General features: G+C 40.6%; 1 protein-coding gene across 4 annotated transcripts in view; it reads right to left on the bottom strand.

The window, feature by feature from the left end:
* The window catches only part of ATRX (ATRX chromatin remodeler), an 85,091-nt gene extending 60,850 nt beyond the window's left edge, over positions 1-24,241 (bottom strand). Inside the window, exons 1-8 of one of the 4 annotated variants that reach the window (XM_032196114.1) lie at positions 24,068-24,241; positions 13,912-14,024; positions 10,787-10,842; positions 9,381-9,433; positions 7,590-7,714; positions 6,206-6,325; positions 2,582-2,691; positions 449-516 (exon numbers count right to left, since the gene is read on the bottom strand). In XM_032196114.1, coding sequence (XP_032052005.1) covers positions 449-516; positions 2,582-2,691; positions 6,206-6,325; positions 7,590-7,714; positions 9,381-9,433; positions 10,787-10,842; positions 13,912-14,024; positions 24,068-24,087 — 665 coding nt within the window. In that variant the 5' untranslated portion in view covers positions 24,088-24,241. Of the gene's footprint in view, positions 1-448; positions 517-2,581; positions 2,692-6,205; positions 6,326-7,589; positions 7,715-9,380; positions 9,434-10,786; positions 10,843-12,065; positions 12,198-13,911; positions 14,025-24,067 lie in introns of those variants that run through there. The other 3 variants (XM_032196115.1, XM_032196116.1, XM_032196117.1) reach the window with 3 other exon arrangements.
* Between the last annotated feature and the right edge of the window lie 2,513 nt (positions 24,242-26,754).

The raw sequence follows: 26,754 nt of genomic DNA, 5'->3' as shown, positions 1-26,754 counted from the left end.
CCAAGACCTGAGAAGTGACTGATATGAAAGCTACCGAGCAGCACAAACTGCGCAATTTTCACTGGATTACTCATTTAAATGTTTGGCAGGTAGACAATAAAAATACTTTATATCAAAAGTGGGAGATGCATCTGGAAAAATAAAGTTACTGTGTCTCACAAGGCTTCAAATGTCATATTTTATCCCCAGCTTTGAACTGACGTATTTGTATGTTAGATGCTATTTAGTTAAAAATGTGTTGTCTTGCAAGTGTTTAATACTATATTTCTTTATAAAATGTTTTCTTGTTCATTATTAAAAGAAACAGTGAAATATTTACAAAAACCCTCTTGGTAAGAAACAACTGTTAATTAAAGCTCTTTTGTACTAGTCTTTATTCAATAATTTCATTAATGCAAGAGAAAGAAAACACGAACTGGGGGTGTTTATTCAGGTTCTATATACCTACCTACACTGTTCATCCATTCCATCTGAATCACGGCTTATGTCATCACTCATGTAATACTTGTAGCAAGTCTACAACGAAAGACAGAACAAGGAATTTTTCATTCAATCTCAAATGCACTCCAGTAAGCCATATGATTTCAACATGCACTAGGAGCAGACCATTAAAAGCACCAACTGAAAGGTATTCAGCATTCTACCCCTTAATGTTTATTATTAATCTAAAAAGAAAAAAGAATCATAGGTACAACAGGTCCTAAATCATCACTTATTTAGATAGCTCCAAGTTTATTTGAAAGTTATGTAACAGGCTTTTGTTTGATGACTGCATATTTGCATATTCTAGAACATGAACTGAATGTTTGTCTTCAAATTTAGGAAAGATTTTCTGCCTACATTCTAGGGACATCAACAACACAGTAAAGAAAACCATGTCTCCCTGATACACTTAATCCTACATAAATTAGTTTTCAGCTCTATGTTATTTATTCATCAATCCCGTACGATTTTAAATAAAAAGGTCTTCAGTATTCATCCCGATGTTAACATCGAAGGCTTCAATTTCCAGGTGCAGACAGCATTTTAATTAAAAAACTGGTAACAAGAGGAAAATAATACACGCAACTCAGCTAGCAATAGCAGTGGCTTCAGGTGCTGAAGTTTTTAAACCAAATTTTCAAATCATTTTCCAATCATTGCTAAAGGAAGTTCTCCTAAACTTGAAGGTCTACTTATACTTCTGGGATTAATACAAGCTATCAGCTAAATTCTGCCCTTACACCCAGTGAATTCAGAATCCAGAAGAGACTTCCACCTGAAGTGATCTGGAATACAGAGTTATACACCACCCGAACACCAAGAAAAGCCAACAATATAAGCTGATGTTTAGACTCTCAGCAGTATACTTAAAGTCAAAGGAAAACATTCTCTGAAATAAAACTGGAAAGTCTAGGGCTTTTTACCTAAGCAGGAGGAAAGAATACATGGAAGACAGAATATGCAGGTCAGGGACTTCCATTCCTCTCTCACACATTAACGTATGGCCATGTTCAATTAAGAAAAGATACAGAAAATTTGTGGGAAACAACAAATGACATCATTACTTAGCAGAACGCAGTCAGGAGCTGTTAGGGAACCCAACAACCTAAACAAGTTTCAAAACTGAACTGGATACTTGCACGTATCACACGAACATGTACAGTTACATATCAATGATTCTCAAGTCTTGGAAAGAGTTAGGACTCTAATGGAGATTGAAAACAGTCATCCTGAAAGCTAATTTGCCTGAAGCACGCTTTATAAAAGAAACAAGCCAGAATAAGTAGAAGAAATGAGCCAGAATATTAGACTATATGGACACGTCTGAGACAGTAAGTCAGCCAAATGCCTAACATAATTTGGGATCTGGGGGAGAAGCAGGAGAGAAGGGGAACGCTAAATATGCACAAATCTGTATCTCTGTATCTTCAGAGTTATCTTTATAAATACAGAATCTCTACAGATACAGAGATATGTAACAGAGAGATCTCTGTCTCCTTGAAAATCCAAAGGTAGGTCTCTGCAACAGGAGGCAAAGCCAGTTCCTTCCTCCCCTGCTCCTCATCTCTTGCATTGCTGGCAACTTACAACCCAACTGAAGCCACCATCAGCTATGTAGCTGAAGACCCAGATGTTATCTTAGGGCTAGAGACTAGATAATTGTTACAGAGGTTGCCATAAATTATGACAGTCCTGAGTCTGTATGTCAGTGAAACTGAGACGGCTTTGAAGCTAGCTTTCTACTTGTTGCTCTGATGGTGTTTTACATACAGTGTGCTTTACCAGGAGATCCAGAATCCAATCTGTTCTTATAATACACGTAGCAGAAATTTCAGACAGACTATTTAACATCACTAATACTCTAGTCTTAAAACTGTAAAAATAACTTACAAAGAAATCACAATGAGTTTAACTGAGGTATACAAAAATATTTTTTGTTGCTTTCTGCTTTAGTTTCCTTAATTATAACAGCTGATGACTGAAAGGTTTTTATGCTAAAAACCAAGAACTACTCCCACAAAAATCCCACCCAAATCAACTTATATGACATTTCAAACAAAAACAAACAGTACAAACTGTAGAACTGTTTACCACATACCTTACAAATAAGAACTTTCAGTGTAGGATGTCTATAGATTGAATCCTTTTGAAAATGGTTCACCTGTTGCCCACAAGCTGTACAGCTTACAATTCCATGTAGTCCTTCCTCTATAGAGAGGATTATAAACCACACATTAATTCTTTTTATTAATTTTTTAAAAGAAATCTGTATATCTATTTCATTTTCTTACAGTATGTTGGCCTGTTACGTTCTTTACCACCCAGTGTCAGAGAGATGTTTCTGCACTGCTCACCAGTTAAAGATTGGAAGAATTTTCCTCTAATTATTATACTCCACTTGGGATCAAAATACATCTTTTCCTTTGGGAGACCCAATTTGAATTAACTGGTCATCTCCTGAGATCACACCTAAATATGCAAGTCATGACTAAAAATCTTTCAAAGCCCTGATATCCTGTATAACCTTCCTCTTTTATTCTTTAAATGGAATTTTATGAACACGGTTTGTATTACGATGGTTCTTTCACACACAGCTTTAGTTTCTCAGTGAAAAAGACTGGAAACCATTACAGAAGGTATATGTAATGCTTTTAAATAATGTCTGAAAAATCCTCTTTCAGTTTTGTTCCCTTCTTGATTTCTTGTTTTTAAAGTACGCTTTTGCTGTAACACGTACGTTCTCAACATCTTGCTGACTGTTCTCTTAGTTCTGTACCACTCTGGTGCCACGTATACATTTGGTCAAGAAACCATCTCTATGTTAATCCCTCAGCTCACTTCTAAAGGCAGTGAACTTAGGGTTGGAAGGCTTGCTCTCTGCCAGGCTATTAAACCAACTAATTAATACTGTAAGATATGAGACTCTTTTCTTTTCAGCAGCAATGATGCTTCCAAGGAGGAAAATCATTTGAGCATGCTTATACATTAAATTAATATGCTGTCAAAAACTTAATTTGGGATCAAGTAGACAGAGGTTTGATACAGGCTTAACTGTGACTTGCCATTTGCTGTCATGTTCAGTAAGTAGTACAAGGAAATTGCCTCAAATATTTAACTTCATGGTTCTAGTCTGAGTACAGACTATCAATAAAAAAATAACTACTACACAGAATAAGAACCAAGCACCAACAGAACAATGTTAAGGAACTGAGTGGACATATACACAATACAAGCTACTAGCTATTAGCTCCTGAAGCACAATCTCAAATAGACTACAGTTCAGTGAGAACAGCTAATACATCCTTACAATTCAGTGAAAATACCAGGTCTGAAATTATGAATGCAAAATGTGTTGATTTTAACTTCAATGCATGCAATCACACATGTACTGCAGAGCTTGTAGATTTTCAAAACATCCCATATGACCTCAAAAGCTCAAGTGCCTGTTCCAAATGCTGCACTGTCCTTACTGGGTGTAAGAAATGGAGGGAGAACAAACTATTTGCTATCAAGTCCCAAGCCACTTCCACCTTCTCTACAAATTTGAGGGGATAAAATACTGCCTTCTTCCTAAAATCTGCAAGTTAGCACTAGAAAAAAAAAAAAAAAGATATTTTTGAGGCAAACCTTTGTAAACCATATTACTACTACAAATGATAGAGGTCCGAAGAAATGAAGTAACTATTTATTCATTAATACTAAGAAACTACTTAAAAAAAAAACATTCCTAACTAGTTTGTTAGGAATTCCTAACGAGTTTGTTAGTAAAAACACAACCATAACCGTGCTGCAGACACAGAAGTTGCAAATAAGGACTGACACAATGCCTTTAAAGAGTGCTGGGTAAGACCATTTGGATGCTACAAAGGCAAGAGAGTTCCGTTACTACTGACATTTCTAACATAAAAAGGACACGTAACTCCTAATGAAAATGTGTAGATGCAGTCTGCAAAAAAAAACAAGATGCACTGGCTTTTTTTCTTTTTAATTTTTTTTGTTCTTGTTTACTTACTCATGCTGTGCATAGAATTCAGGATGTCAAGCAGCTGGGACTACATGCTTGCCTGCTTAAATCCATAAATGATTGATCTTGCATGTGCACAGGCCAGGCACTTCACTGTGGCAGCAAGAGAGAGGCAGAGGGCCACGTCCTTTAACTAGGCCTGCTGCATGCAGCAGGTGCAGAATAAATGGATCAACACTATCTTTTCTGCACAACTGTTTAGACACATTCCTAATCCAGCTGTTCTTGAGGTAGGCTGTAGCCACAACTCTCTCCTGGTTACTCTTCCTGTTCTGGAAATGGGGACAACTAAGGAGAAGGCACTACCTATTCCATTTCATTCAAAGTCAACAGGAGCTTAACACATATATGGGAGAGCTTTAAAAATAAATCAGACAAAGATTACCAGCAGCGACACAAATACAGCTGAGTTTGCCCTGGGTAAAGGCATGGTCTGTAATTCTTACTATTCCTTCCAAAATAATTGTCTTCTGCAAGGCACCAACACATAAGTAACCAGTCCACATACAGAAATGAGGGCCCTCAAATTCTCTAGGGTCAGAAAACTAAAGCTGGAAGGGCAAGTTATGAACTGTCCTGAGGATGCGCACACAGTCCACAAAGCTCAAGCAGAAGTCCTAGCTTTCTGATATTATAGCCCTGAAGATTTCAGTTGGACCTCTTGTAAACTGTTATAAACACAAACGTAAAAAGTATTTCCCTACATGCTAAGTAGGATGTCTTCCATTAATACCACCGAACTTTCAAAGACAAATAACTTAGAGAAAGCATTAGTGCTCAAAATGTGATCAAACACATGCTTGTGTATGCACAAGCAAATTTCCTCGCAGTTGTGTTTTACTTCTCATCAACCACATATGATAGAAATAACACTTATAAAATTACAATGACTTTAAAAGAGAGTATCTCAAATGACACAATGGGAAAAGTTAGGGTCCTGGGTACTGCTGCTGGTGTGTGAACTAAGGTACTGCTAGGAGTATTAAAGAAAATACCTGATTTCTTATTGGCTAGTTTGTACGTAACTCCCTCCTCATCCCCTTAAGTTTTGGAAAAATATGAGAGAGAGGAATTTGTTATCCTTAGAAGCTACCTAACTTCTCCTGAGTTTTAGTAGAGGTTATGAAAAACCACGCTAGCAAAGCAGCTTCTCCAAAATAATCTTTAGAAGGGCACACCAATGGGGAATCTCCCCCAAGTTTAAAAAATAGACAAGAGAAAGCCTTTGAATTCTCTCAGAGGCTTCAGCTTTCTTGTTAGCTCACTGATTGGTAGCTATGTCTATACGTGCCCCTGCTCAAACACAATCATTTTCTTGGTGAGTCAGTGACCATCCCCTTACCAATGCTGTTCCAATATAATTCCTTAAAAAAGGAACCATTAACACCTGCTTGCAAGCAAGCAACTGTTCTCAATACAAAGCAAGAAGGGTCCATATGGAGTACCTAATGATGCATCCTATAGCTACTGAAAATAAGAAGTGTAATGAGAACTAATCTTAGCTTTCACTGCTGCATTGCAGGGGCAGCAATGGAGGCTAATTTCAGCCAGCTAGAATCCTTAATGAACAAAAAGCCAGAAGAGTGGAGGTATTTTTAGGATAATTTATTAGAAATATGAACAATTTTTAGATGTACCAAATGTGGTCATAAGCAGCAATTTAAACCCGTTTTAATAAATGTTTTAAATTGTATTTACCTCCACGCTTTTTGGGAGCTTCGGGTTTCATTTTAACGGTATTTCTGCTTCTAAATTCAGGCCCTTTAAAATCATCTTTGTCTTCATTCAGCACTGGCTCAGGCTGTACAACCACTGTACCTAGAATAATTCCATTTAGAAATTGGAAACCATTACACATCCAAATGAAGTGCAAGAGTCTTGTTTAAATAAATGCCAACATAGTATCTTTAAAAAAAAGTGCAATTTGTTGACAGTTTCAAATGCACAGGTGTTCACAGCACAAAAAAATTAAACACCACACACTGCAAACTGTGTCCATTTTGTAACTGTAGGACAAAAGCCAAAGGCTATTAGGAGCAAGTTGTATGCTCTCTGTCCTGGTGGGATATGTGCAGAAGTGGATTATCAAACTGCTGGGAATTTATCAGTACAGGAATTTGCAGTGCAATGCTGCAACTGAAGAGCTTGGGTTGGGTCACTTAAATCTAGTAGAAGCCTAAAAGTAACTACTCTTCTCTCTCTCTTCCCCCTTCTATCCGGTTTCCCTCATCTTAATTTATTTCAGCATGAAATAAATAAAAGAACAATGGAATAAAACCTTTTTTAATCCTAGTAAAATTTAGAAAATCACTTTTTATTTAAACAAAGACCAGTAATAATCAAAATTATGTGAATTAAAAAACATCTTTCCTACTTAGAGCTCAGTTTTAATACTTTTGGTGTGAGGACACTGGAAATAATTCAACATTCTGAAAAAAAGTAATTTTCAAGTGACTGTTTTAATGACTGCTACTCATGGAGTAAAACAGTAGCAGTCCCTCCAATGTTTCCTGTAGCTTTCAGAGGTAAGAAATGGAGATTAATCAAAATCACACTATAGTTAAGAAGAACAGGATGTAAAGCTTATAGTAACAACTATTTAAAAGGTTGCTTAAAAATAGATTTAATAATTAAATTTTTCCCCCCACATTCACTTTTACTTCTTTTGATCTATTTCTCCTCCAAAGACAGAACAGTAAAATAAGTAAGACTTGCAAGTGACAGAGTTTGAGACTTCTACCCAAGAACAGAAATATTTTCTCTGCTATATGGTGGTTTCGTACACATGGCCATAGACATCTGAAGTTAAGCCATCAGCACATCCTGGCATATCCACATATTACAGGATGCTGGGTTCAAAATTAAAGGTGCTTGGAAACAGGACTTCGTCTTCTAAGTGTTTGTGCAGGGGTCGGGCAGGGAGGTGTGCACGTGTATGTGAATGTGAATGTTTATACATAAAAGCCAACAGGACCTAGAAGAGGTATTTTACTAATACTTGTGCGTTCTAATTAAATATTTACACTGCATCATAATCTTCGCTAATTTGCTGAATTCAGATACAAAGAAAGACATGAACTACCTTTAGGCAAGCTTTTCATATCAACATCATTTTCTGAGTTTTCATTTGAATTATCTTCATTTACAGTCTCATCTAAGATTTGTTCATCATCTGATCCAACGTATTTTGTCACAATTGTAGGTTTCCTGCACAGACAGAAAAAAAACCCATGCTGTGACAAACAGTACATCCTGTGATACAGGTAAACCTAATTGGGGAAACCTCTATTTTAATTCATTTAAAGCACAAGGGGGGATGCTCTGAGTTATTACAGTAAGTAAGCTTTACAGTAATTTTCTTATTAGGACAAGGAACTCTTCCCTCCTATGCAAAATAAAAAGATACACTAATAAAGGATTTTTGTTTCACATTATTTGCTGTATGGTTTTGTGGTCATATCAAGGTTTCACATGCTTTTAAAAAGGTATACAGGAAGTCACATTTTTATAAATTAAAAAAAAAAAAAAAAAAAAGCCAGAATGAAACCCAAGTGGATGTCTACTCAGAAATGTTATACATGGTTCTAAGTTTAAGAGGCAGCCCGAAGAGAACACACAGATATGAGCAAATGACAAAAAGCAGCTTGGCAGAAGAGACACTAGCAATGAAATAAAGGAAATGCAGAAAGAAATTAAAAAGCTGACTGTTGAATATAGAGATCAGTCTCCAGAATTTCACACAAAAGTAACTCAGAACTAACACCTTAACGTGAAGGAATACACTATGTCAGGGCACGGAAAAAAAATAGTTTAATTTCAATAATTGTCAGTAATACCTAGGTATTACTGAAGGTAACAAAGACTACTTAGGTCAGTGCAGGATGCTGTTTTTTTCAGTATCAGGCACAGCGTGGTAAGTACATGAGGGACGCTACATTTAACGATAGACAGGAAGCAAAAACAAAACTGCCGAAATTATATAAACAAAAAAGTTTATCAGGAGACTGCATTCAGAAGATGAGGGAGAAATTAAAATCAAATATGAAACCACATTTGCAAATACAGAATCAAGCCAAATACAAAAAGGAAGAATGAAGAGTGTTATTTAATTCCAGCAAATATGATACAATAAACAAACTTTGATAAATACGAGACTGAAAAGAGATATATACCGCTTAAGAGCAGTAAGAAGGAAGATGCTCAAATTGTGCACTTAGAAGAGCTCACCTATCTACACAGCATAGTAGAATAATAAAAAAAATCATGAAGGACATAACCTGAATGAGCATCAGCTGAGAGTAAAAATGAGGAGTTCTATTAGAATAAGCCTGCTGTTATTTAGGTCACATATAATTTGTCTTCTTCAAACTGCAAACAGTTAACTCCATACTTTTTTTTTTTACTTTTTTTTTTATAACAAAGAGCAAAAAGGGATTATGCAGAAATGCAGCAAATGACAGCTGCTGCACAGGACAAGTTATTAGCACATTTTGATTCTACAGTCTCTTAATAAGGTACATGAAGCTTTTTTTCTGTATGCCCTAGCTTACTTTTTTGGGAGAATCCCATGTGTTGAAAGAGCAAGAGTAAAGTAATTGTATAAGCACCTTTGTCCCAAAGAGCCCGAAGCTGCAGGATAATCTTGTCATCTCATTATAAATAAATAAAAAAAATAGCTTTATGATCTTAGCTTCTTGACCTTGAAAGACTATTGGAATTGTAAATGTGCTATAAGGCATTTGTTTTACCAGAACTCTGTTAACTTAGTGGACCTAAAGTGGTATACACCAAAAGCATCTGGTATAGTACAAAGACTTGGCAATACTTCCATAGGACTAAAAGTAATTTATTTCCTTTTCTTTTCCGAACCAACCTTTTTGAACGTGATGATCCTAAGGACTTCATTCTTTCTGAAGAGCTGCTGCCCTAAAAAGAAGAAAAAAAAAGTCACTGCATTGTGACCATGACACCTGTCAACAGAACAAGCTTCCTACATTAACTCAAACACCACCGAAACATCTCAGAAGTCTCCGGCTCTTACAAAATAAAATAAATCAACAGAAGCAATAATAAGAAGTGACACAATTTCAATAGTCAAGCCAGTTCAGTTAACCAAAACCCACAGATTTAGTTTAAGCAGACTTAAGACTCCAAGGAGTCGTAATTCCTTTACAAACACGTTTTAAAATAGATGTCACCAAACTCTAAGTCACTAATCTAATGCCCACAAACCTCACTAACCATCTATCTTGAGAGAAATTAAGAGAGAGTGCTGCTGTAAATTAAATTGAGACATTCACAGAAATAAACTGCACATCTCAAGCACTCTCTCCATGAAACTGAGGGAATTTTGCCCTTGCAATTGTCAGCTCCCACCAATGTGCTGTAAGTTCTCAGCTTTCTGGAGCAGGGAAAAGAACAGGTCAGATCAATGACCATTCGGAATCACAAACAGGTCTGGGGCCTCTGAGTCTGTGCATCTTCGCCGCAACGGTAACTCTTCCGCGATTAGTGCACAGAAGAATGGTCTAACTCACCTCACAGTGTAAAACAACACTGAGCACACACACCTCTCTGTCTCTGTACTGCTGCACGCTTTCACTTTTTATAAAAGTCACTGGGATTCCTCACAGCACCTCAGTGCTGCAGTAGCTTACACAGCTCTGTGAGCATCTATTGTTATCTCAGTAATATGGTGCGAGTGTAAACAAGGGAGACCAATTCTTTTAAGCAAAAATTAAATAGGAGCCTGTTTACAAGCAAATCAAAGAACAGAATTAAGGAGAAAAATAATAACTGTATTTCTTTAAAAAGAAGTCACTTTGCAATACACTCAGTCTGAATAAATTAACAACACTGTGTTTCCTAGCAAAAATGCAGTTGCACACTTTAGGTAAGCATAAGTTAACTCTCTGAAGTGCATTAGAGACATTTTACCCAGGAATTATTGTACATCAGAAAAAAACAGAGAAATCATCCAAGTAAACCTGTGTATTTCAATAATTTAAAGAAGGGGATGAGGGAGAAGCAAGATGGCTTGCATATGCCTAAATCACATCATCATTCAGAATTTTAAATTTACTTTTGAACCCATTCTATAATATTTTACAACTAAAGTTTCTATTCAGCAGACAGAATGTTTTCTGCATACGATTCTGACAACGGTTCTTTAAGCATTTATTGTAAACAGCAACCAAGTGAACTCTGTTCCCTACACACCCACACCATTCATTCTGTACTAGTCATACAACTGAAATTCAAAACCATTTTTATTCCTACCTCTTCTCTGTTGTTCTCCATTGATGTTGGACTACTCTCAGGTTCTCTACTTTTACCTACAGAGATAAAGGAAAGAAATCCACTGAAACGCAAGAAATATTAGCAGTTCTTCACATTGCATCTCATAGCATTGTTTATATTTCATCGGTGTAAATACAGATGACTGTGTAACTTTCACAGAACTTTGCACAACAGCAAAACACAGCTGACTGCATGGCATAAATCTCACAGAAACCATACAGAATTACTTTCAGTTTTTTAAGTTGCTGCTGGGCTGAAAGAGAGCCTTCCCATTGCTGAAGAAATGAGAGTGCAGCTGTATATGCAAGGATAATAGAGTCAGTGTATTTAAAAAAAAAAAACTCTAAGTATTTTTCTTACATGTTTTGACATTAAAAACACCATTTTAACTCTAGGATCATGGAACTGCACACAAAAATCAGTGTATGATAGAGAATTCTCATTTCTTGATCTTAGTACCTGTGGAATATAAAACCTAAAGACAGGTAACTTATGACTACCTGTTCCATGCACCCGTCCTGGTGATGGAGGGGAGTTCAGTGATTTAACGATACTCATACACAGTTGCTCAAAAACATAGCAATAGCACTATTTTAATAGATGCACTACTAAAAAACATGCAAATATAGTGATAGTGTATTAAAAGGATGAGTATCGTTACCTTTTGTGATAATAGAATGAGACTGCTGGTATTGCAACTTACTATTTCCTGATCCTTTACTCTTGGGGGAAAACTAAAACTATAGTATTTTATATTAAATAAATAAATAGAAAATTGCATGCTGAGTATTTGACTTTGGCTAAAATGTACCCAAACAATTTAGCCTAAATTATCCGGCCATTTCTGCATGCAAAGCTGGAGAGGGGAATCAAAACAGATAAACAAAGCTTCTGCCCCCACCCCCTTTCAATACATAAAATCTCCTGTACGGAATAGTAGTGGCTTTCCCCCATTTTGAGGGGAGAACCTGAAATCTGGCAGAAGGGTTCCATTTCCTTTGGAGATGGGACCCTGCCTCACTTCTACTTTTGACCAGTTTTGCCCAAGTACTAAATCTGTTGAAGATAACCCAGTTTGTATATGCTTAGTACAGGTTTCTTCGATTCTGGTAGATAAAGCCTGCGGATTCTGCCTTCTGGCTGCCCATGCGCTGTTCCCGAAAGCAACTGAACATGCTCCCTCATCTCAGCTTCTACATGCGCCATCCCCGCATTATGACCGAGCATGCTGCATCCCCTCCCAGCTCCTAGCGCTGACCAAACTGCACATGCTCCATCCACTCCAGGGCTAGGGGAGCACAGGATTTCCCCTGTGACTGCTGCTCCAGGGCCGGTCACTTGAAACAAGAGCAGGAAGTCAGTCTCTCCTACGCTCTCAGTGATCCTCCTGCTGGCACCCACGCAATGTAGAGGGAGACATCCGATTCGAATGCAGAGAGGATAAAGAAACATTATTAAGGCTGTAAAATCAAGTGCTCAAAAATTAAGAAAAGCCAGAATCAGGGTCTTATCAGTGTAATTTCACTTATCGCTCCTACAACCTAAGCATCACAGTACAGTTAACTCCACAGCAGTGCACAAGATCAAGTGCTCAACGAGCAACCGTTTCATATTTCAATTGAGCTGTGTTCAATTGACCTGTGTGCGTGGCAAGGACGTGCTCCAGCTTCCTCGAGCCACAGCTAACCATCTTCATCTTTATCATCACCTCTCTCCTTACAACACCCCAGTTAATAAGTCATATATCCTCCAAATTCTGGAACACTATGAGATCCCTGACTATAAACAACTGATCTGGCCCCAGTCTTGTCCAGTATTTACACGGGATAGGCATTCTGTGGTAAAACATATATATATATATATATAGTGTAGTTCCTAGAGACATTAAAATTACGCACAGAAAGCTGGGAGGGGAAGTAACTTTGCACAGTTAATTCTGGCATTTCCTAATATTTAATTCTTGACTTTTCAACTTTAATATGTTCTCTTTTTAAAGAATAAAATCTCAAAAACAACACTGAAGCATGTCTGCTTTTAATTAGTCAGCGTACCTCTGTCTCAAAGTAAATGTGTATTCTGAGGCAAGTATCCAAATTTTACTTCATAACCACAGTGGATAAAAGCAGAAGATTTCTTTCAAAACAGTATGCTCCACAGCTAAATCTCACTTGGAAATATGTACATCTCCGCCAGTTTAATTTATTATTCTGTTTAAGAAGTTATTCGTGGGATACTTTCTCCAGTGTTAACATTTAATCGGACGTTGACACAAGGCAGATAGCACCACATGGCAGTAGACTCTCAAGATGAAACACTGAATGAAAAGCCGCACACACGGGTTTATTACTTGTGACAACAGTTTGAAAATAAACTCCACAGCACGGCCAACACACTCGCATTCTCCTGTACCCTATCATTTCAGCACAATTTTTAGCTCATGGAACAGCAGAGTCTGAAAAGGTGTATACCTGTACCCAGTCCCACTTAAATTTGGAAACAAACTGTACTTGGTACTGTTATGAAATAGTTTCACTTTTTTTTTTTTAATGACTGTAACTAAAATAAAACGTTTACAATTTGTTACTGATTTCCAACTAGAAGTAAAAATTTCTAACACCAAATCTGACATACTACAGCACTCTGTTGGTTTTGTTTGTTTGTTTTCTAATGCTTCCAGACTAAATGTAAAAGTAGTTTTTAAGTAATTACAGAAGCATAACCTTAAGAACTTCTTCCTCAACTAGATGGATGGCAAAAGCTTTACTTAAGCAGAAGAAATAAAATACTGCCCTTAAACCTTGAGGAAAACTGACCATGGAATCCCTACCACAGCAAACACATGCATGTTTGCTTTCTCAGGTTTCACAGAAGGTAGAATACACCACCAGTATCAGCTCTATTCACAGTGAGAAAACATTCATAACTGAAAGAAATATTGCATCAAAGGCTAGACGTATTTATCAAGATGTCGCCACTTCATTAAATCACATTAGGACTTGGCATAATTGCCCCAGCAAAGTGTGATATAATGAAATCACAACACAAAGCTCTTTGACTTCAGAATCATGTGTATGTTCAAACTGAAAACAAAAGTGTCTTTTTACCTATGGTTTTGTTTTTAGATAACGCTGGAGGAGAATTTGCGTCCTCAGATTCTTCCGATGAGTGAGCCAAGAAGTCATGGAGTTTCTGCACCAATGTATTCAACTTGCTTTCACTGTCAAAACACAAGTAGAACTTGAAGTTAGCTACAGATCTTACGTTAGTCAGCAAGCCTGAAAGAAGAAAAGGGAAGTCCCGATTAATACATACCTACAGGAGAAACACAATTATCACCCAAACATTTGGTTCCACAAGGGGAATATCAAAGAAAATTTAAAAAAGACGTAGTTTTATTAAACATTGTGTTTAAAAAAAACAACACCACACAAACACATAGGTGCAGCCTTTTTGACAAAGTACTAAGGACGTGTTAACAGAAACAAGAAATATATTTTAAACTGTTTTAAGCTAGACAAAAGTGACTTAAAAAATTCAAGGAAATCTGAGTTGCAATGCTACTGTGACATGAACATAGTGGAAAAACTAATTTAAGATTCTACTTTGTAAGGAGAATCTAAGGCAGTACGAAGCTGAACAGGTAAAAAAAAAATAAAATGTTGACTTCATTATTTAAAAAGTAATAATCTCCGGGGATATAAAACTCTACAAATAACAGCTTTTTTTTTTTTTTTTTAATCTACAATGTAAATAACAGGTACACTAAGTGTGACAAATCTACATGCTTACACAAACCTTATAATAAATCAACCTCACACATTTACACACACACACTGTATCCTATATTAGTTCTGCTGAAAACCAACCAGGCACGATCAGATCATGCCATGATCTTTGTGTACCAGTATTTGTAATTAATTTATACAGTGTACTACCCTGGGAATGCTCACAAGGCAGTTTCAGATACCAGGAACCAGTAGCCATGTATCTCTACTCAGTAGAAAGTAAAAGTAGTATTTGTAGTAAATTATTTGTAGTAAAAAGGCCCCACTTTTCCCCTATGTTTCCTCATGATGAGCACTTTATTCCCTCACATTTCATGGTGCTTATTTCAGACTTTTTTTCCACCCACAGCTTCTACAACCTCCCGAGACAAGTCTGTTTTTCTAACAGCAAGTCCCAGAGCAGGGCCAAGGGCAGCCAGCCCCCAGACCACCGCTATCAGAAGTCACCACTCTCGGCTGCTTGGCTCTACTTCCCTCCCAGCCGCTATCAATTCTCCGAAATCTGCCAGCCGATATGTCTGAGTCATCATCCCTTATCTGCTATTAGATACGGCTTCCCAAACTGCTGAGCTGCACTATCTGCTTCACAAGTTAACCCAGTTAAAGGACAGAGGCTTCTCTTCACTGTTTTCTAATCTCCTCATTATTTCCAAAACAGTCTTCTGATAGTACGAGGAAATAAGATTTTCTGTCGCCGTTCTACAGTTTGTGGGATCTTTTGAATATTTATCAGAAACTCAATCCTCTCACCTTTAGCATCTCTACTGTTTTCTGAACCCATCAATAAATTTATTAACTCCTGACTCTCAAATTAACTCCTACTGCTACGGAAAATCACCCATTTCATAAAAAATAAGCATGCAGGTGAGAGATCCCTTGAGCAACATGTAGAGGGCATCATCATATTAATTCAAGTAACTACTTAAAACAGTGAAAAGTAACTGTTTGTGCAACAGCATTAGGCATCCATCTTTAAAAAAAAATCATTTAAAATGATTTTCTGAAGGACTCAAAACAAAATTGCATTTTGTCATGAGAAGATTTTTGTGAATGAGGACGGTTTTCTTTTGAGATTGTAATTTTGGACCATATGCCATCAATCGCTCAAGCAACTCTGGAAGACAGTACCAAAGCCTGGGTTATTCTTAAGTGCATCTTAAAATTGGTCTCTCCGTCTGTCTAAAAGTCTTCGGCTCTTACTACCAGATTGATGCTGCTATGCAACTGCCAGCCCTGGGACCTGTGCTTCCCTTCTTGTCACAGATGGAGGGCACACCTGGAAAACACTGCAGAAGATGACAGTGGTACGCACACTTCAGCTTTCAGAGACTGCATGCTCTTCAGAAAGGAGCTTAAATGGTGATTTGTCCACAGGAAGTTTTAAAAAATGGAAGAGTTGCTCAGGATTATTTGACAGTAGAAGCATGTAAAGAAATTTTATTTTCTTTCTAGGTGAAGAATTAATGCATATAAAGAAAGGCAACACAAAGTTAGTCCTTGGCACTAATAAAAAAAAAAAACGTGGAATATAGTTTATAAAGCATGTGCTCTTTTAGTTTATAAATAACTTGTTTTGGTAATAACATCTTAGAAAATGAGAACTGTAGCCAAGTTATACTATTTTTCTCAACATAAAACACTCGGAACACTGTGCGTGCATCTTCATGACCAACTTGGAACATGATCAGCAGCCAGCTATTGTCTCTTATCCTAACTAGCCTACAAGTATTGTTTTCCGAGCAAAAACATTCGTGCTGACACACCAAAAAATCTACGAACTAATACTAAGAAGCCTCCTCAGCTTGCTTTTCCTCTAGATTATTCAGCATTTTGTACCATAAGCCTGTATTAGCAGTAATAGGTCAAATTTAAGTAAAGGCCTTACACTTAATATACTTCTACACAAAGAAATTGTGATTTAGGGCAATGCTTTCGCACAAAATCCTTATTCCTTGTAATCTATTATCATAAATTGACACCATAGATTCATCCCAACAGTTAAAATGGGTACTAAAAAAATACAGAGGAGCCTAAAAACTTCAAAGCAGCTCAGGAGCACTAAGGGGAGCAGTCTCCCTCTACCGTGAATCAACTGTGCCTACGCTATTTCCTCGAGCTTCCAGGCTCACACATAAAGAAACAGCTTCACCACCACTCTAGAGCTATTTCAACACTGCTCAGCCTAATTAGAACAGGAACGAAAGGAGAGGTGTCCTACTATTATTGGTTTGGCCATGAACCGGATTTGTGACCTTGAGAAGTTACCGTGCAAGAGCACACTTTCTTACCTAAGCTCCGAGCGGGTGCTGGATGCTTAACCAGCACAGGCCTGGCCCTCAGTGGGAGAACAAAGTCTGCATCAGGCAAACCATGCAGGAGGCTGAATGATGCTCCAAATGAGCCGAAGAGCAGAGAAGAACAAGGAGGTGGGGGCATGGGGAAGAGGTGGAAGTGTGGTATCCTCGTTAAGCTAACCAAGACACACACCCGATTCCACGTGGCTGTCACCCGCCGTCCCCCTGCGCTTACCCCATCACACAACTTGTTAGTGCATTCGTTTTCTGCCTGCTCTCCTCAGGCACCCTGAAAGCAGAGGTGGGGAATGCCCCATCTACCGTCAAGATCCAGAAGAACATTTTAAAAATATTTTCCTTTCAACAAACGAATTCCCCATTCTTCCACAGCATCCCACCAACTTTTAGCCTAAGTGCTGCTCATCTGAATTTCAAATGGCTCTGGCAGTCAGCGGTCCAGGAGCCTTCCCAGCTTTGTATCCATCTCAGTTTGTTTACAAATACGTCTTGCAGATTTTTTCCTTTGAGAGTTCTCAACTGCCTTAAACTCAGCACTCGTCTGAAATCTTTGTTTACACCCTAAAAGTAGTTCAAGGGCACAAGTTTTTTAATCCATCTTTACAGTTGCTTCAAGTGAAAACCCAATTACTTTTCACTTTGGAAGCTGAAAGGAAATGCTGCAGAGCAACAACTATTAAGCGGACAAAACTAAACAATCCTTAAAAAATACAGAAAATTAAAACCAGATGTTCCTTCAAACCCCTGAACTGCAGACTAGCATCCTCTCCTTCAAACAGTACCGTCTGTGAAGGACAACTACACAACCCACAGCAGAAGTCTGCATGTTTTAATTAAGACAATGGCAAGAGAAAAGGCAAAACAGACTGCATGTTAGGACACAGTAAGGTTTGGTGCTGCTGTCCCAACGCAACTGAAGGCACCTCTGATGTCAAATGCTAGTGGAGATGCATCTAAGGCTCTCAAGGAGACCAGAAACCATTTTTCCTAACCTTTCCTAATTCTAAAGCATTACTAACAGGGTCACCTTTAAAAATATCTGCTTTACCATAAAGAAAGCTGAAATCGATGCATTTAATTGAACATCCAGATCCTAAACTGTTAGGAGGTATCCCTTTCCCCCCCTAAAAAGTGTCATTTGCTGTCCTACTGCCTAATTCTGAATGTAATCAGGCCACCATTCTGTCACCTGCAGACCTTCAGAAAAGATTTTCCTGAAGGAAAGGAGAGGTGTTAGACTTGCCCCAACACCATGATTTCAGTTACAAGGGCAGAGGCTGTACAGCAGTTTCAAACAAAAGCGCATCACCATTGTGGCTGAATACACAGGAATGAAATGGCTCAAAACTGCTGGAGAAGGAGAAAGATGATAAAAATCTACAAAAGAAGCTGCTCCCTAATCAGAAAAGGAGTGAACACACCTGAAGTGCCATAAAAAAAAAAAAAGCCTACTTCTCTCAGAGAAAATACATAACCAGAAAATAAAACAGCCTCTTATATCACTTGAACACAAGCATGTGTTTTACAAGGGCAGGGCCATAAAGCACTATTAGCTTTTATTGGGTTTTGTGGTGTTGTTTTTAAACTCAGCAATGGTTTTCCAAGAGCAAAGCAAAATGATACAGCATAGCTTAAATCAGATGACTATTTTGCAAAACACTTGTATCGATACACCAGCCACACCAAAACGAGTGCAGCTTCACAGCCAGGGTTCTCGCTGTGTGTTCGGGCTGACATGACCCAGCCCCACTGCCCAAGGACACAAACCCTCAGCGCCTGCCCACAAACGCCTGGTGCCACGCTCACTTCTCTCCTTCCCCCTCCACTGCAGCACAACAATCGGGGTGATCCACGTGCTGAAACCAATCCAGATTAGAAGTAGCTGTTCCTTCTGCTGAATTCATTTCCCTAATCACCGCTCATTGTACAAACGTCTCTGCAAGCGCAGGCAACTGAGATTTATGAACTTCAGTGGCAGCAGTACGTGAACTTGAGCTGCCGTGCTAGGCTGGAGCTGCTCAGGTAAGGGAGACAAAGGAGCACAGCAACCTCTAGGCTGGGAGGGAGCTCTGGAGATCTGCTAGCCCCACGCCCCGCCAGCAGGCTGCCCACAAACACGTCCAGCCGGGCTCTGGACACCTCCAGGTGGAAACTGCACAACCTCTCGATAACCAATTCCATCGTTTGGCCTTTCTCACAGCAAACGAGTTCCCCAGCGGTCAGACAGACCCGTGCCACGCTGCACTTACTGGATTGAACACAGCCCGGAGATAGCTGCACACTGCAGCTCTGACTGAGAGGAGAGGCGGCCACCAGCACGTCACTGAACACACAGCTTCTGTTCTGAAGGCTTCATTAACGCAGGTTCCCTCTTATTTGGGTTAGAACTGACTCTGATCCACAGGGGCTTAATCAAGTGATACCTAGCAGAGTTCAAGACACTTGATGATGTGGATGAAATAACTCTGGAGTGTCAGCACAGCACAACAGGCTCAGACAAGTAAACAGAATTAGTTCTCTCCAGACACACAAGGGGAATGGTTCGAAGTCACTAAGAGACCCTTTATCACATTCAAGGAAAATTACACAATTTCTTTTTCTTTAGACGGTACCCAAACAACCCTAACATGATTTGGCTGAGTTACCACGCTTCAGTGAGAAGTGCAGTTTGTTTTTTTTAAATACACACACACACCTCCTTTGTTAGTGGGCTTGACTGCTATATGGAAGTCTCTAACTTCCATGGCAAAACAGTCTGCCAACTTAAAACCACTGACTGAAGTCAACCCTTTGAAAACCTAAATACTGTGTTTTCATCTTTATGAGACAAAAATCATGGCAAACTGAGTACCTTCATACATTAATTCAGGAAAGGAAGCTGAAGCTAGCATATATTTAACCTACAAGAAAAAATACTGCTTAAAAAGTAGAAGTATGTTTCATTTAAAGGAGAAGAAGGGCTCCATCCCATGACATCACGTCCCTCTAATTCTAGAATTGCCTTCTCCTTTGTTTCAGTTGTCTTCCATTTTCTGGAATTTGTCAAAGACTCTCAACGAGACCTTATTCATTACAAACTATAAGAAGTAAAGCATGTTCCTTAAAGTCTTCCAGATACTCCCCATCGGGTTTGTTATCAGGTTTTAAGGGTTATCATCTTCCTGAAATGCAAGCTTTTCATTTTCCAAGGTAACAGTCATCTCAGTTTGCCCCACTAACAATGCCAAATTTATTGCCAAAGTTTTTGTTTCGCTTTACATGACCGATTTTATCCACCCAACAAGACTTCTACTGCTGGGTGTGTTGAGACAAATTCCTACAACTGTGCAGCTTTCAGACAAATGAACTGCCTAAACTGCACTGAAGTTGACACCTGGCAACAACCGGGGAAATCAAGGTCTTGATTTTCAGTTTCACTCCTTTTCTTTAAAAATAATAATTAAAAAACAACATCCATCAATCCGTCATCCATCTTGCACGACAACTGCCTGGGGCTAGTTGTTATAACTAATCATGACAGCTTAGTACTCTCTCTTTAGTAAATTAGAGAGCTTTACCTACCATCTCTGGAAGTCAATATAAAACCTTCTATGACATTCGCCACTGACTTTTTGTCAATTTCATCTTTTCCCTCCTGACTCACCACCAGAACAAGGTGCAGTGACCTATCCATGAACCAACTCGTACTTCCACACCACCTATGGGCACCAACTCCAGTGATACGAAACATGATTTCCTGAGGTTCAGCACTATCCCTAGGCTTCCCTGTTCATACAAGGCATATCTAGTGATCCCAGCATTTGTCACAGGCTTTTTTTTTTTCTGGAGAACATAACACGTTTGTATTATTTTATGTTTTGACATTTTCTTTTTGGCGGGTTACACGCAAGCCAAAAGCACCAGCTCTTCCTCCCTTCTGGCAGAGGCCGCGAGTGCACGTGGAATCTTATCCTCGTCTGTAATGAAAATGGGAATTTCATGTTACAACAGTGTCAAGGTATCCCTGTACCACGGCAAATTATTCCACAAAGAATTAAGGTACCTTCAGTCAACCCCTACAGAGACCACAAGATAAAGTTCACAAAACCCTACGAGATGGAGCTACGCTGAAACAGAAACAACACGGCCCCTGCAGGAGGATTCTCCTTCAGAGGGATTTCAATTTCACTTCAGCAGTGTGAACGCATTGGCTCACGGGCATCTCGGAGAGAAGATGACAGCCAGCCTAATGTTTTGATTCTTGAAGAGCAACGGATCTGCTTACGCCCATTTCACAGGGCTGTGTGGAAGACTGCTAGCTTCCATGCACCTTCAGAGAAGGAGGACGATTACTCCGGACTTACTTCCTGTTAGATTACTGTGGCATTCAGCAGCACGCCTCATACAACCTGTAGTGACAGGCACTTGGGACAAAGACATTCAAGTGACCCAAAAACTTAAAAGCTGCAAGTTGGAAAGCCCAATGCATAAAAAAAGTTGCCATGAAGTTTATTTTACCAGCTTATTACTTGGTATCACTACGCTGCCTCCTCGACAGTCCAAGCGAGAGTAAGATCCAAAATTTCTTCTTTTTCTATTGTTGTGCTTATACAGCATGATCTCCAAAATGGTAGGAACAGGTCAGGTTACTATGACAAAAATTCCTCCACTCTTAAAAAAATAAAATAAAATCAAGTTTCATATACAACTGTGGTCCAAATATCTTCATCAACATTTACAGAAGCAGGAATTTTTATGTTTCTTAGTCAGTTACTCCAATTCTCATCGTGTTTTTCAGCATTCCAAACTTCTCATTTGGATGCAGAAGATTCCTAGGTTCTTATAATTAAATAAGGTTATTTCCTATGTTGTAACTCGAATGCTCCAGAATCAGTGAACTAGTAGAGAACAATTACTTTACTTTTAAACAGGAAAAGTCTTCCAGAAGTAATGGGAGATTTTCAAAAACTCTACTGCCTGCGCATCCTCTAAACAATTCCACCAACAATCCCCTAGCTGTGTTTCTGCACACTTCTTAAACAGAAGCTGAAACGAACACGCAGGGACACCGTGCAGGTCGACACCGACGCAGCAGCTGCCAGGCCAACAGGTCTCGCTGGAAATGGGAGCAAAGTGTGTGCGCGTGTGCGAGGCCTTGCTAAAAATGGGAGCAAAGAAGTCTGTCTGTGCATCCGTGTGTGTCTGCGTGTGAACAAAAGGCAGGAAGAACACCTTTGCTTCTCCATCAAGATATTACCATATAAAGGACTCCTTCGTGGTGCTTTTCTTTTCCCTCTCATTCTCTCCAAGTCCAGTATTATTAGAACTTGAATTGACATAAATAAGAAAGCCCTTGCAATGTGTTCATCGGCTCACAAACCCTATGGCATCCGACAAAATCATGCCTACTTCCTAACACAGAACTGTTTTTACACTCTTCAAGATGAGCTCCATGTGGGATAAGGATTACCAAAAACATTTGGACTGAGAACTGAGTTCATGAACAGAAAAAAAAACTCTGGAGCACCAAAAAATATGATGCCAGACTACTACGGAGTAGTTTGTCAAGGCCCATTTACTATGTGGGACAGATTCAATCTCAAATTGACCTCGTACGTACTTTTTGATCTTTGAGTTTACAAATGAAACACTGCAACGATCCCATTTACCTTTCTGTCTGCAGGTCATCTGAAAAATTGAGTGGAAAAGGTACGAGCTTCTGTATCCTCTTAATTCCACTGAAGCATAAAATAAAGCAGCCTCTTAGCATTCATGCCAGTTCTTGTGCCAATGACAATCTAAGAGCACGGAAAGAGTTAAGTACAACACATTCATGATGTAGACCAGGAACAAGAAGTTGATAAAGAAGGAAGACAAAACAGAATATGGGAAAATGGGAAAAAAATACAACAGCCATGATAAAGTAAAAAGCAGAGAGGTCCAAATGGAAGAGTGTTTTTCAGAACATGCAACACTAATTACGACTGTAAAGCAGTCAGTAATTAGGCAAGTTCTTTTTGCTACGGAGAAATCAAGCTCTATCCTTGATTTTTCAAGGCCTGGAGATGAAAGAAGCAAAATCCGTCAACCAGTATTTCAGTCTACACATAAAATAATTGATCCAACACAAAACTGGTTTAAGCTGTCAAAGTACTTTAAGAACACAGGGTAAGAAGAGGAGTAATAAGGAGAGGGAGAGATGGGCAATGCCTGTCTTACAAAATGAAGACAACATGCCGAACAAACTTAGCTGCTGGGGAGTCGTGCACCACATAACGCGTATTTGTAATGCTTGTGAATTGCACCTAGCATGTGATCAACACCAGCAACGATGACGATCGCCTTGTAAACGTTTTCTGTGAAGTCCACGTATATAATGTCCTCTGAAGTTGTAAGGCTGTAAAACCAAGTTGTACCCAAGAGCACAGCACTACTGTTTTGGCACCTAAGTTTGGGCTGAAACGAAACGGTGGTTGCGAGCTGCTCAGGTCCGAGGCGGGCGAGGATGCACAAACACACAGGGAGGGGAAAGTTTACCCGAGTTTCCGTACCAGGGCTGCGTGATGCTCGCCCTAACGCTACCACACGGCAGCCACACGCAGCGCAGCACCCCCTGTGCACAGCCCTGTGTACAAACCCGTGCCTCCCCGGCCGCTCCGCACACGCGTGCGGCTGTCAGCAAGGCGCGGAGCCCCCTCAGGCACACAAAGCGCGCTCCGTCCCGCTGTAACATGGCGCCTCCCTCCCACAGGGGCTCGGGCGGCCGCCGGACTTCGCGCAGCCCCTCGCCAACGGCGGCGCGGGGAGCCCGGGAGCGGGGCAGGCGCCGTGAGGGGGGAGCCCCTGGGGCCGGGGGGGGCCGCCTGAGGCAGCGCCCCGCCGCCTGAGGGGCCGCTCCCCGCCGCCGCCGTCCCCTCCCCCGGCCCCCCGCCGCCATCCCCTCCCCCTGCCCGGCCTCCGCCAGCCCCGGGCCGGGCCGTGCCGAGCGCAGCCCCGCCCCAGGCGGGCCGAGGAGCCGCCGAGCCCCGGGCCGGGCCGGGCGGTGGCGCCGCCGCCGAGGGCCGCGCGTGAGGCGGGAGCGGGGCGCGGGTCCCCTCCCCTCCCTCCTCCTCCCCCCCTCGTCCTCCTCGATCCCCTCGCGGCCGTTTTTGTCGCCGCGGCGGCGGCGGGCGGGCGGCCGTTACCTCATGGGCTCCGCGGTCATGTCTCCGCCGCCGCTGCTCGGGGCGGCCGGGCCGGGCCGGGCCCGGGCTCAGGCGCTGGAAGCAGACAAAGCCGTTAGGGCCGCCATCGCCAGCCCCGCCGCCATCTTGTCGGAGGGAGGCTGAGGGAGACCTGCCTCCTGCCGCCTTCCCCTCTCGCCGCCTCCCATTGGCTCCTTGCCGCCCCCAGCGATTTTCCAATTGGGCGGCGGCGGAGGGGGCTGTTGCTAGGGTCGCTCACGTCACGCTCCCGGCTTCCCCGCGCTGATTGGCGGAGGGGAGGCTGACATCACCGGAGGGGGGGGCTGACGTCATGCGGGGAGGGGCGTGACGTCATTTGCAAACAAGGTGCAATGAGGAGGGCGGCCGGCAGGGGGCGGCGGGGGCGGCCCGGGGCTGGGGCCCTGCCCGCGGCCGCAGGGGGGGCAGCAGCGGGGGCCAAGCACCCCCAGGGCCACCCCTGGCCCTCACAGGGCGCCAGCAGCAGCTGGGGGCACCCATCTTGTTCTCCAAGCAGGGCACGAAGGCAGCGCGCTATGGGCAGCGGGCGCCATGCTGAGGGCATCCAGGCTGGAGGTGTCAAACAGCGCCCAAGGGAGCCCGCTGCTGCCTCGTGTCAGCCCTGAGTTCTCCCCTGGCTGCAGCTTCCATGTGAACTCATCTCCCCACCTGCCCAACGCAGAAGGGTGCACCCCTACCAAGTCCCATACGGGTCAGAAGTACAGACGGGTGGCAATCAGTCAGCTCTGACAGAGATAACCAGCTCCCATAGCTTTTTTCCTTTCCCCCTGCGGAAATAACGAAAAGTTTCACCTCGTTTCATATTGCAATGTGCAAAATGAGGAAAAAATCTTAAGGGAAGCCTTGTCACCTGAAGCATAACTTCTCTTTAGTACGTATTTTATTCTAAAAGGCAATGGCAATAGAATAAATAGCACTCACAGACCTCTCAGACGTACAAGCCTGTAAATCCCAGCGAAATTCTACAAACTGGTCTAGAATTTGCTTTAAAACTTCGCTTTTTACCCAAGAACTGCACCCCGTATTTGCTGATTTTTATTAATGCCAAACAGGAGACTTAATAATAGCTTTTGGTACCAAAAGCTATCTCGCAGTCAATACTGCCATTCTAAAAGACCAAAGCATCACTTGCCTTTTAATCCAAGTCTCAGAAGGAAAAACAAGTCAGCGTTAACTCTGACTCCTACAAATTCACCCAAGAAAAATGCCAAAAGCCATCGTAATTTTTAGCCACCCAGCAGATTAAACTGGAAGCATTACCTATTCTTAGCTCTGCATCAATATCTCAATTGTGTGATTAAAATAAGACAAAACACTTACTTTCAAGGGATTCAGCCTTCTTTATGGCAGACTATTGATTTACAACTACACAGAAACAACACTAGAGTGGTAAATACATCTATATCCTTGGGAGATGGCAGGAGGTATTTAAAAAGCAGGTTAAAAATAAATTTGCCTTGAATTCCTAACTTGTACCAAAACATGCACATTGCAAGGAAACCATAGTGTCAGACAAAGGCCAGATAAAGTAAGAATCTCCCAACAACTACCCCAAAAGAAAAATTTGATGCTATCAAGTTGTCAAAAAACAGGTTGCAGGAAAACAACAAAATGCAGATGTGGATAAATATTGTGTGCATCTCTAAAAACCATTCTGCACAGCTAGCATACCTACATTCAAGACTGCCTTGCCCAGAGGACCACTTCCCCGGAGGCTCTAATAGGCACTGCTGCTCCCATGTACTTGGAGGAATAAAGATTCAGAGCTTAGCGAGCAAGAGAAACCAAGGACCGCTGTTGAGCCTCATCGCCGATTTCTGTCACAATAGTAGTAATTAGTTTTCTTAAGTAGATATTAGCCTACTTTTACGGAGAAATGGCTGAAAGATGTGTATACTTACCAACTGACAAGAGAATATTTTAACCGTATGTGCTCTTGACCTAGAAATAGGAATTACGTATACACTTTTTTCAGATTCTTCTCCATGATAAAAGTAGCACAATTCATTGAGAACAGCGTGACACTGTTTGAATTCGTTTTATAGGAATGCTCAAGATCTCAGCTTTTGAATAATACAGATAACGTGCAATAAAACTCATTCTCTATTCATTAGAGAATAAGCATGATAAGAAATGAAAACAAATGACTGCTTACTCAAGAGCCTGAGTTTGTTCTTTCTTTTGCTGTTATTCTTTTCCCATTAATAAAGTTCAAAGTGATGGTGTGCAACCAATTCAGTAGTAGTTTGTATTCAATAGTTGAAGCTTTTCAACACGAGAAAGCAGTAAATATCAGGGTACAATGGAGAAACCAAGTGCCAGTACTTTTCCAAATCATTTGTGGGAATTAATTTCTCATAGCAGATTAAATTCTAACCTCTTAAAAACCACATGCACACATTCAGCACGTGATTTTTGGGTAAAGACCTGTTAGTTTTTAAAATGCACTATCAGAAACCATAGCTAATAAACCATGTAGAACCACAAATTATTCTTCTCTTCCCACAGTTTGTATACAAGAAGATCTAGCATAATATGATAGAGCAGCATATCCAAACAAGCCCATGAAATTCAGACACCTGGTTTTCTCTGAATGTTCCTAAGCATTTAGGAGGTAGAACAATTGACCTTCTTCAGTACTTCTAAAA

Source organism: Aythya fuligula, chromosome 13 (assembly GCF_009819795.1).
Source record: "Aythya fuligula isolate bAytFul2 chromosome 13, bAytFul2.pri, whole genome shotgun sequence".
NCBI lineage: Eukaryota > Metazoa > Chordata > Aves > Anseriformes > Anatidae > Aythya > Aythya fuligula.
The sequence above is the reverse complement of the archived record's forward strand: the minus strand, read 5'-3'. Positions and strand labels throughout refer to the sequence as shown.